Below are 12,126 nucleotides of genomic sequence, written 5' to 3' on the forward strand. Positions count from 1 at the left end.
GGAAGGCCTGGGTGCAATTCCCATGAATCATTATCTAATATGGGAAAGGAGAGAATAAGCATTTATTTAGCACCTACTATGTGACAAGCACTCTGCTAAGCACTTTTACAATCACTTGATTCTCAGAAGGTGCAACTATAAGTGCCCATTTTTCAGTTGAGAGAAACTAAGGCAGACGGAGATGAAATGACTTGTCCAAAGTCATATAGCTGGCACCTGAGTAACATTTGAATTCAGGTCTTCCTGAGTATAAGCCCAGAGCACTATCCACTGTACCACAGAGCAGCCTCGAATACAATACTCCTGTCACAGTCCTAGCAAAGATGGGATTGACTGCCTTGCAAAGGGGCCTGAATAGCTAAAGCCTAAGAGTTATATTTCTTCCTAGATTGGGACAGGGGAGCACTCTTATTGATTTTTTTTATATTCTGTCTTAGAATCAATACTAAGAATTGACAGAAGAGAAGTAAGGGCCAGGCAACTGGGATTACATGACTTTTGCTCAGGGTCACACAGCTAGGAAGTAGCTGAGGTCAGATTTGAACCTGGAACCGCCTTTCTCCAGGTCTGGCTTTCTATTCACTGAGGCACCTGGCTACCCAGGGTCTTTAGGGTCCAGGCCCCCTTGGACAGCAGCCAGTCCCAGCTTTGTGAGAAGAACTGTGGCATTTGAAAAGTCACTTGCCCCCCTGAAGTCTTTATTCTCCCATCTGTAAAATGGGAATAATCTAGCACCTATATTATATGGGTATTACAAGCTTCAAATGAGATACCCTACGTAAAATGCCAACTACTTTGTTGTTGGGTCATTTTCAGTCGGTTCTGACTCTTCATGATCCCATTTGGGGTTTTCTTGGTAAAGACACTGAAGTGTTTTGCCATTTCCTTCTCCAATTCGTTTTATACATGACTTGCCCAGGGTCACACAGCTAGTAAATGTCAGATTTGAACTCAGGAATATGAGTCTTCTTGACTCCAGGCTAGCATTCTATCCAATGTGCCACCTAGTTGCCCTTAGTTAAAATAGATGATAACTTTAAAGTAGATTCAGAAGTATTTTGAAGTTTAAAAGGCACTGGCACATCAATTATCTCATTTTCGCCACAAGCGAGGCCACATGGTAGTAATGAAGTCCAAGCACTAGACCTGGTTTAAGGAGGTCTCAGTTTACTTGCTCCCTGCTTGATCCCTGGCAAGTTATTTAAGGTTTTCTTTGCCTCAGTTTCCTCATTTATAAAATGTCAATGATAATACTTGGCCCATCTACCTCACAGGCTTGTGCATAATCATTGAGTCTCATACCAAGTTTATGAGGAAGGCAAAGAAAGTTTGGTTAGCTCCATTTTAAAGACAAAGAACTTGAGCCCCAGAACAGTTAAAGGGCTCAACTAAGATTATAGAGCTAATAAATTGCAGACAAGGAACTCAAATAAGGTCTCCATATTCTCAGTTTTATATTATTTCTACCACAGCACTTGCCTCTTTGAAAGACATAATGCCAACACATCTCTAAACTCTCTGAATGGCTCTCTGTCCTTCCCTTTCCCCCATCCATCTAGTTTCATTGCGGGGGGAGGCAGTTGGAAAGTCAATTACTTAAAAGTTTAAAAGAGGACACCAACCTTCTGGATTCACTAGGCTTGCATCCTTCTCTTCCTTAGAAATACAAGGAGATGACCGTGGTGTCGGTGGTGCAGGAGGAGGAGGAGGTGGAGGTGGCGGCGGTGCAGGTTTTGGGGCTGCCCCCGCCTGGTGTCCCTGTGGCTCCTGCTGTAGTTGGTGGAAGTGGCTTTTAGGTCTGCTCCTGGCCTGGCTGTTGCTTCTTGGATTGCTTTTCGGACTCATTGCTTTGGGTAAGAAATGACAACTGCAAGATCTCTGGATCTACTGGCAGCAGGAAGACCCTGCTGTGGGAAAGGCTTCACATGTGCTGTATGAGCAATAGTCATGTGTTGCTCACTTATAACTAGAACCCAAAAGAAATCACATCTTAGGACTTGGAAGGACTTTGGAATTTGCTCAGGGTCATAGGATTAATTAGTGAAGAGCAGAGTTTATAACCCAGAATTCTTGACTCCCAAACCACTGCTGTTTGCCCTAACATTTGATCCCTTTTACTGTTGATGGTACATAGATAAGACATTTGTTAAGCCTGGCTCACTATGTGCCAGACATTCTGCTAAGGGCTAGGCATACAATTAGAAGACAGCAAGATGGTACCCACCCTTAAGGAGCTCTCATTCTAAAGGAGGAAAATAACTCATGTGGGAAACTGGAAAATTGAGGTTGGGAGCTTCCTACAAGGGAAGCAATGTGTAAAAGTGACAAAGAGGAAGATTCTGCAGAGAGTACCCAGAAGAGAATAAAGGAGGAGAGTGAAGAAGAGGAGGAGGAGCAATAGCATTAATAGATGTAGTAGCTTTAGCAACAGCAGTGGCAGTAGTAGTAGCAATAGCAACAGCATTAGTAGTAGCAGCAGCAGCAGCAGCAGCAATAATAGTAGCAACCATAACAAGTGTAGTAGTAGCAGCAGCAGCAGTAGTAGAAAAAGCAGTAACCACAATAAAAGTAACAGTAGTAAGCAAGGTTAAGCATCTTCAGTCCTTTTAAAAAAGTTGTATCTTTTCAAAATGTTTTTCTTTCCATGTTCTAAGTGGATCCTTTGAAATTTACCAAACAGTTATGATACCCATTTATTAGTTGGAGAGACCAAGACCCAGAAAGGTAGCATGTCATTCACTGAACTTCCATCCCAGTTGTCTTTCCTTGCTGCCTCTCTGGTTTAATAAAATCCATCCCAGCTAAAAGACAAGAGCTAGGGCAGAGCGTGGAGGTTTGCTACCCAGTGACCCTGCCACTATGAGTGAGGTCTCCTGTTCAAGGCTTGCTCAGAATAGAATCCTTACTAGTAAAAGTTTGTCCCAAGATCATCCTACTAGTAATAACAGACCAGCTTGCATTTCTATGAGATACTTTGAGAGTACTTTACATAGATTTGATGTTCACAATAACCCTGTCCTCTTGCTTCCTATGATTCTTGTTTTCTGCTTTCCATGCAGCGGAGGAGGTGAGGAAGCTGAGAGCTCGTGTGGATGACCTGGAGCAAATCAACACTAGTATGTTACAGGACAGGGAGAAGATCTACAAAGATCGAGCCATTGCTGTCTCCCATGTTGGTGGAGGGACCAGTGAACTTGACAGCCACAGTCAAGAGGCTCTCTGGTTATTTGTGAAAAACAGGCTGCTGATAGAACAGGAAAAGGGTGAGGAGATCCCATGGGGAGCCTAATGGGAGTAGGAGTCAAACCCCTCAGAGCCAAATATAAGTCACTGTCATTAGAGTTGTTAATTAATCAAAATTGAACTGGTGGTGAATTAGGGGTGAAGAGGATGGCTGGTAGTAGAAAGGAGAGTTCCACCATGAGTATAATGTTAATGATGTGGTATGACCCATACACAAAGAGCCTCAAGACCATCAGGAGATGGGACAAGGTCCCATAATGGGACTTTGGGATTTGCAACTAGGTTCTGTTGCCTCCTCATGCTCTTCTCTGGAAACCTTAAAGGAAGTGTATCTAATACCCCAAGTGTTGGTGCCTACAGGCAAAGCCCCATTTGTTCTATGCTAGTTATTAGACTCTATTAGCTATTAATCAATCAATAATTTATAATGTACCTACTATGTACTATGTACAGGCATTAGGTTAAGTACTAAAGATACAAAGACAAAAATGAAATAATCCCTGCCTTCAAGGATCTTACATTCTATAGGATAGTAATTCATATTTATACAGAACTTTATGACTATATCTATACATGCATTATCTCATTTGTACCTCAGATAGATAGGACACAGAGGGGAAATGATTTGTTCAAGGTTATATAGCTCATTAGTGACAGCATCAGACTAGACCCCACATCTAATTTTGTGGTTTCTCCATTGTAACTCAATGTTTCCCTTTTATTCTAGGGCTAACAAAGCAGAAAAAGATGCAAAATTAACCCAGACTTTGCTTTCTATTTTAGGAAATCTACGAGGAAATCCTGGACCAAAAGGTTTTACAAACAAATCATTTCTTCCTTCCCTTGACTCCTTTTTATGGGGAAATGCTATCTGGGATTGGTGCTTGTTTTTCTGGGTCATTTGGAAAACTCCCCCACCCTTTCCCTCCTCTCCCCTCCTTTCTCAAACCCTTTTCCCTCCTTTACTCTTTTTCCCCCTCTCTTTTTTCATTTCAGAACTAAGTTTGGAGAGTTTAATAAATCTTTTTGAGGGAAACTATTTTCTAGAATCTAGACTATTAGGCAGAAATGACTAGATAATTTAGTCCCTTTGTTTTACAGACAAGTAAAGGGAGACAGTGGCCAAAATCACCCATTGATTAATGGTAGAGCTGGGAATAGAACTCAAATCTCTTCCTTTAAAAATCAGATTTTTATGCCTAAGAGATTTGGTATTAACATACTAAATGGATACCACTCTTCTATGACCTGATCTCAGAATGCTGGTATTTTTGTGTCTTTTAGGTGATATGGGAATTCAAGGTCCAAAAGGTGAGTGAGAGGCATTTCTATTGTTTTAATGGGAACCCATGGCTTCATCAGAAGGTCATTCCTAAGAAATGTACATAATACCGTATTCATTTGTCATTATTCAACATTAACTGAGATTTTCTGAAGGAAGAGTCAGTGGCTTAGACCATTGAATCTCAGTTTTGGCATCAGGATCCTTTTTTATTAAGGCATTGTTGCCAGCAACTTTGGAACTCAGAGAATAAGGGAGGGTGGGGATGGGGAAAGAGATGAAAAGCTGCGACGTCCCATTGCTAAGATATCCTTGGCTCCAATGCTTTTTCAGGATCCTTACTAGTCCCCAGCTTGAGGACAATGAGATGGTAATCTTCTGCTTTTCAGGGCCTTCTTTATGGACGCTGGTTCCCATTGAAATTTTGGTTTCCAGAGGGCAGCACCTAAGATCCCACTGAAAAACTCTAGCTAGAACTGTAGAGGGAGATGTGTTTCAATGAGGCTCAGAGCACTCTCTGTCTCTCTTAGAATGGAATCTGAGCCTTAATCCTCAGTTAATACTTTTCTTTTTTCTCTCTGCTTTTCAGGAGAAAGAGGGTTTATTGGAGTTCCAGGTGTGTAAACAATGGTCACCTTTTTGCCAAACCTCAGTAATGTTATGACTGGAGTTTGGCGCTGCTCAATTCCAGCTTCTAGTCACTAGTGAAACAAATAGGGATATAATCATTCTTATGTATCCACAGGTGTTCCAGGGACTATGGGCCATCCAGGCCCAGAAGGACCAAAGGGACAGAAAGGCAGTTTGGGTAAGACCTGATTTTCTTTTCCTTTCAAACATTTCTCTGCCCTCGAAAGAACTAGTGATAAAAATAACTTGACAGGTTGCTGTTCTTGTTGTCATTCAGTTGTTTTCAGATGTATCTTTGTAATCCCATTTGGTGTTTTGGGCAAAGATACTGGAGTAGTTGACCAGCTCCTTTTATAGATGAGGAAACAGAGGCAAACAGGGTTAAGTGACTTGCCCAGGGTCACACAACTAGTAAGGGTTTGAGGCCAGATTTGAACTCAAGATGATGAGACCTCCTAACTCCAACATGTTCACCAAACCTGTCCACAACTTGACAAATAGAATGCATTAAAGTCTACAAAGCATATTAGACGCATTATCTCATTTGAACCTCATGACAAATCTGTAAAATGAGTACAAGTATTACCCCCTTTTACAGATGAAGAAACTGAGGCTCAGAGGGGTTAATTAACCTGCTGAGGGTAACACAGATCATTAAGTGTTAGACACTGGATTTGGACCTAGGTCTCAGTTTGAGTCAACAGCTTAAAGAGATAATACAATCTTGGGTTTAGCCCAGTTGGAAAAGGCTGTTCCCAGGAGTAAGGAAAGTCCCTCCATAATCTGCTTTCATCCATCCTCATTTAGTTCAGAGCACCACAGATTAAGAAAGAAATTGATAAACTTGAGAGGTCCCAAAGAAGGGTAACCAATATAATAAAGGGCCTTGAGTCTATGTCAAATGAGGCTCAGTTGAAGGAACTGGACTGTTTAGCTTGGAAAAGTGTAGACAGAAGAACACAATACCTCTCCCCCATTATTTAAAGGACTATGTTATGGAAGAGGGATCAGATTTTTTTCTGTTTGGCCCCAGAGGACAGAAGAAGAAGAACTGAGTGGAAGATGCAAAAAGCAAACTAGGCCTGATGTCATAAAAATAACAATAACTTCCTAACACGCTGAGTAGTCCAAAAATGGAATTAAGAAGTGGTGGGGTCCTCTTTCCTGGAGGTCTTCAAATAGATCACTTGTTGGATTTCTGAGATGGACAAACTCGGCTGCTGAAATCCCTCCCAGCTCTCACACTCTCTAATTCTTGTCTTCAAATACAGCAATATTGTAGCTCTGAATTGATGGTTTTATGGACGAACATCCTTGTTGTTTGTAGGAGAATCTGGTCCAGAGGGACCCATGGGTCAGAGAGGACGAGAAGGCCCCACAGGGCCTCGCGGTGAACCGGGCCCCCCTGGTTTTGGAGAGAAGGGAGACAGAGGTAAGATGGGACCATCCTACCCCAAGAAAGCTGGAGATGCAGTGGTGTAACTACAGTGGGCTGAAGAGCAGGATAAGATGTTCTCACTTCTCCTTTCCCTCACTACCCTCCCGTTAACCCAGGACAAAGTATGAAATTCTAAGACATTTTCCTCTGCTCCAACCTCCATGAATAAAGGATTCTGGGAGGGCAATAAAGTAGAGAGAGGTAATGAGATTTTCAAGAGGGGGAAAAGGAGTGGTGATGACTCAGAAGGTAGAAAGGGGTACGTTTCTTGGAATTTGTCTGGAGGGTGCAAAATCAGCTCATTAAGCCTCCAGGAACATAAATCTAACATTGGAATATTTCAGCATTTTGTGATTAAAAGCAAACCAGCCCATCAACTTTGAGGCAATTTCCTTGGGGGTGGGGTGAGGGGGGAAGCACTGGAAATTCTAGGCAGACCTCTATGAATTGGAATTAGTCGTCTAACTTGTATCTCCAGCCTTTTTGGACTCCCCAAATAGATCATGAACTCCTTGAGAGTAGAAACTATATTCTACTTTTTTTTTTTACATCCCCAGGACTTAGCATAGTGTCTGGTACTAGGCACTTAATAAATGCTAACTGACTAATTGATTGATAGGATTGAAAACAGCAAAAATACCTAAAAGCTTCCTGGTTGTTGTGCCTCAGAGGTTTGTGATCAGGAGAGGAATTCAGTGCTCATTATATATTGTAGTATCTCCACAGGCTGGGGTGAGGGAAGACCAATGCTTGGCTTTGATGAATTAGCCAATCAGAGTCCAGAGAACTATGCTACTCCCTCAGTTAAGGATTCCATAGTTCAGTCCCCCACATGACTCAAAGAACAATAAGAAAAACTTCAAGTGTTTCAAAGCTTGGAGGGAAGGAGGTAGTTAGAAGAGTTTTATTTTGTTTTGGTTTGGTTTTGCCCCTTCTGGGGAGGGAACTGAGATATAGCAAAAGAAGATAAGTGCATAGAGTCAACAGCTAAATAATAATAGCTAACAATTAATTGTTTTAAAGCTGGCAAAATGTTTTACGTCATCATTTATATCATTTGATCCTTATTAATAGCCCTATAGGAGAGATCCTATTATCATTCCCATGTTATAGATGAGAAAACTGAGGCTAAATGACTTGCCCAGACAGCTTATACATGTCTGAAGCAGGATTTGATGTCATCTTCCTAATTTGATGTCCAGTGTTTTATCCACTGCTCCACCCACCACCAAATAGCCAGCTGTCCTACAAGGGACTCCTTCCTCCAACACCAGAGCTGGGTTCTACTGCTGGGTGCCCTCATGGTATCCATTAGACTTTTCAAACCACTAAATCTTTCCTCTGCTCCCACCTTAAGGGCCCTAGAGGATTCTGACAAGTAGAAACATCTTTTCCAAATGACAGAATGAGACTTTGAGGGAAAACCAAGGGAAAAAATCACCAAGGCATTCATTCGGTTGATTTATTCCTCAGGTGCTGCTGGAGATCCAGGTCCTCAAGGCCCCCCTGGTGTCCCTGGTTCTGTTGGTCCCAAAGGTAAGCACGGGATCCCTGATTGTGTCTGAGTCATTTAGAGAGATGGCAGTGTCCAGGGAACAATGCCACAGGGGCCAGGTGTCCTGATCAATCCTTACAGACTAAAGTAATAATCCTGAGAACCATGACCAAAAAAAAAAAAGAATTAGCCAACTACAATTCTCCAAAGATGAAGGATGAGGCAAGAAGAACTAATAATTGTCTCTTGGATCTAATGATTATAAAGACTTTATCAGATGTTTTTCTTGCTTTTGCCTATACATCAAAAGAATTATAGACCTAGAAGGGACCTTAGAGATTATTTAGTTCAATCATCTTGTTTGATAGAGGAAAAAACTGAGGCCCAGAGAAGGAAAGCTCCCAACCTAAAGTGGCACAGCTGAGACCCTTCCTCATCAGTCTCTGTGGGGCCATCTGAGCCTGTGGATGCCATGTCTTTGTTGCCTCTTGATGGTTAAACCAGGAAATTAATGAGATTAAAACAATCCCACGCTGGCATACTAGCATTAATTGGTTGATTTGCCTGGGCACATCAAGTGGGAATAGGTCCCACTTACAGATAAGGGGTGCAGCTCTATTACACCTCTCTTTTTCCTCCTCCTCTCTCTTGAAGCCAAACTGTTCTGTGTCCAGGCTATGAGAGAAAAGGGTAATCTTCATTCATTTAACCATTCATTTGTTCAGCATGTACTTTGGGCCAACTGTATATTCCCAGAGCAACTTGCTCAAACAAATGGGCTCCTTCTCCAGAGAAGAGAAGTAATTCACTTCTACATCCTGTTGTCTTTAGAGATTTGAGGAAGAATCTGAGCCTTTCTGGTACACAAAAGTGATAACATGAGCACACACACACACACACACACACACACACACACACACACCAAAAAACCAAGCCATTAAGCAGTGGGAGACCTTCCTCCACAGCCCCCAGAGGTTCTTTGATATCTGATGCCTTGAATTAGGATCCAATTCCTTGCTTACATTGATCTCCCTCTCCCTTTTTTCCCCAGGTTCTGTTGGTTCCCCAGGACCCCAGGGCCCCTCAGGTGAGGAAAATGTTCTTTGCAATGTGGTTGTTTCTGGATCTCTTGAGGCAAAGGAAATTGAATTAAAGAGGGGAAAAATACTTAAAACACACACACAAAACAACACTGGCATTGATAGTGATTTCTAGTCTTTAAACCACGTTTCAATGAGTTATTTGGGGGGGGGGGTTGCCTCACACTGTCTTTGCAAGCACTGACTTATCTCTTCCGATTCTCCTCTGGATTGTCCTTATTTTGCCAGGTGTCCAGAGCATTTCATATATGATCTACCTCCATAAATCTTCAACAATGAAAACTATCCACCCATCCATCTGAACAGGGCACCTGCCAACAAATGAAAGCATTCCTTCATGCAGGATACTCCAAAAGACTTGGTGCAGAGTTTAAGCATTGGGAGCTTTTTGTTAATGCACCAAGACTTTTGGGACAGCTTGTATAATGCTTTCTAGTTTAAAAAGTCCTCAGTCTCCTATGCTAACTCTTTATCCAGATCAAGTCCATTAATCATGGATACCACCCCAAAGCTCTGTCCTGTGCCTTCTTCTCAATGTCCTCTCCACTATCTTACTTGCTGATAGCATCAGCTCCCATAGATTCAATTATCATCTTTATCTAGATGGTTCCCCTTAGCTCCATATATCCAGCCCCAATGTCCCTCCTGAGCTTCCAACTCGCCTCACTAGCTGCCTTCTGGACATCTCAAACTAAATGTTCTGTGATCATCTCAAAGTCAACCTTCTAAAACAGAGTTCCCTTCTTCCAGGGTTCTCTGTTACCGTTACTATTAGAGGCACCACCAATCTCCCAGGCACCAATGCTCCCACCCTCAGGGTCATCCTCCACTTTTCCCTCATACTTACTCCATCCATTTCCATCACATATCTGTCTGGTTTTCTCTGGTCCTCCAGGTCCTTCTGGCCTCCAAGGCTTCAGAGGTGAAGCTGGTTCCCCTGGTCCCAAAGGTAAGTGGTGAAGAATTAGGGAAGGGGGAGCTCAAGTCCAGTAGAGTTATTTATTAAGGCTAGAGTTAAACATCCTTGTATAGGCATAGCTTGGACATTTTTTTTAATTATATTTTTAACCCTTGCCTTCCATCTTGGAACTGTATATTGGTTCCAAGGCAGAAGAGTGGTAAAGGGCTAGGCAATGGGGGTTAAGTGACTTGCCCAGGGTCACACAGCTGGGAAGTGTCTGAGGCCAGATTTGAACCTGAGATCTCCTGGCTCTCAATCCATTGAGCCACCCAGCTGCCCCCCTATAGGCATAGTTTGGGCATATTTTAAGTTAGGTTCCAGACTACTACAATAAAGTGAATATCACAAGAAAGCAAGTCATATATATTTTCTGGTTTCCCAGTGTATATAAAAGTTATGTTTGTAATATGCCGTAGTATATTAAGTATGCAATGGTCTAAGTCTTTTAAAAATGTACATACCTTCATCTAAAAATACTATACTGCTAAAAAAATTCTAACCACGATCTGAGCCTTCAGTGAGTCACAACTTTTTGCTGGGAGGTGGTCTTGCCTCAGTGTTGCTGCAACTGAGCAGGGTGGTGATTACTGAAGACGGGCAGCTTCTTAAAATAAGATAACAATGAAGTTTGCTGCCAGGATTGACTCTTCCTTTCGCTTGAACACTTAGAGGCCATTATAGAGTTATTAATTGGCCTGATTTCAATATTGAAGTGGCTCATAGAATCAGGAAGCCCAAGGAAAGGAAGAGAAACAGGCGAACATCTGGTCAGGGGAGCAGTCAGAACACATACAACATCTATCAATTACGTTTGCCATCTTCTATGGTCATGTTTATTGGCCCCAAAACAATCAACACAATAATAGCATCAAAGATCACTGATCACAGATCACCACAATGGATAAAATAATAATGAAAAAGTTTGAAATATTACAAGCATTACCAAAATGTGACACAGAGACACGATGTGAGCAAATGGTGTTGGAAAAATAGTGCCGTAAACTTGCTCAATGCAGGGATGCCACAAACCTTACATTTGTTTTTTAAATAATCAATATCTAAGGGGGCAGCTGGGGTAGCTCAGTGGATTGAGAGATGGGAGGTCCTAGGTTCAAATCTGGCCTCAGACACTTCCCAGCTGTGTGACCCTGGGCAAGTCACTTGACCCCCCTTGCCTAGCCCTTACCACTCTTCTGCCTTGAAGCCAATACACAGTATTGACTCCAAGAAGGAAGGTAAGGGTTTAAAAAAAATCAATATCTACAAAGCCCAATAAAAGAGATGTGTCTGTATCACAGGAAATATACTCGGATGATGTGGTTCAAATTTTGGCTCTGCTACTTTACCCGAGTAACCGTACACAAGTGTTGTCTGGGATGGGGTGTCACATGAGGGAGTTAAACAAGATGACTCTCAGGTCCCTTCTAGTTCTAAATCTTTGATCTTTTGAGTATGAATTTAGCGGTAATTGGAAGGCAAGGGAGGTGGTGGAGACTATTAGCCAGTCAGGCAAGCGGATGAGTCCTACAGGGAATAAAAGGTGAGGTCAAGGTGGAGGTGGATAATGTCTGCACAGGTGCAGGAGCCCATCTTCATCTGTCCCTGGAACAATCTTTCAATTCTTTTGTTGGAGAATAACTCCACCTAAAAGTGTGTTTTTTCTTCCTTAGGGGAGAAAGGACCAATGGGACCCCCAGGACCCAAAGGTAAGATACTCCGTGAGATGGCGCAATGGTCACTACATTTTATGGAATAGGCTGTCCTCTGCACACAGGCGTAACAGGGTAGCACTTCTTTCTGCAAAGGACTGACTCTTCTCTTTTATGTCCATTTTAGGTGATGCGGGTGAGAAAGGACCTCGAGGTCTTACAGGTCAGTGCTGCCTGGCAAATGAGCTTTTAATAATTTATAATAATAAATAGTAAAAAAGAATAATAAACAAATTTAATAATGTCAATAACTCTTAAATAAAATAAC

The 12,126-nt window shown here is 42.1% G+C and overlaps 1 protein-coding gene across 1 annotated transcript in view; it reads left to right on the top strand.

Annotated features, from left to right (window-relative positions):
- COL17A1 (collagen type XVII alpha 1 chain) overlaps positions 1-12,126 on the top strand; it is a 66,015-nt gene that overhangs the window by 33,030 nt on the left and 20,859 nt on the right. Inside the window, exons 17-28 of the mRNA XM_007479075.3 lie at positions 1,662-1,853; positions 3,060-3,263; positions 4,027-4,056; positions 4,528-4,554; positions 5,115-5,141; positions 5,271-5,333; positions 6,483-6,587; positions 8,067-8,129; positions 9,140-9,175; positions 10,084-10,137; positions 11,820-11,855; positions 11,986-12,021. Coding sequence (XP_007479137.1) covers positions 1,662-1,853; positions 3,060-3,263; positions 4,027-4,056; positions 4,528-4,554; positions 5,115-5,141; positions 5,271-5,333; positions 6,483-6,587; positions 8,067-8,129; positions 9,140-9,175; positions 10,084-10,137; positions 11,820-11,855; positions 11,986-12,021 — 873 coding nt within the window. The remainder of the gene's footprint in view (positions 1-1,661; positions 1,854-3,059; positions 3,264-4,026; positions 4,057-4,527; positions 4,555-5,114; positions 5,142-5,270; positions 5,334-6,482; positions 6,588-8,066; positions 8,130-9,139; positions 9,176-10,083; positions 10,138-11,819; positions 11,856-11,985; positions 12,022-12,126) is intronic.

This window comes from Monodelphis domestica, chromosome 1 (genome assembly GCF_027887165.1).
Source record: "Monodelphis domestica isolate mMonDom1 chromosome 1, mMonDom1.pri, whole genome shotgun sequence".
Classification (NCBI taxonomy): Eukaryota; Metazoa; Chordata; class Mammalia; order Didelphimorphia; family Didelphidae; genus Monodelphis; species Monodelphis domestica.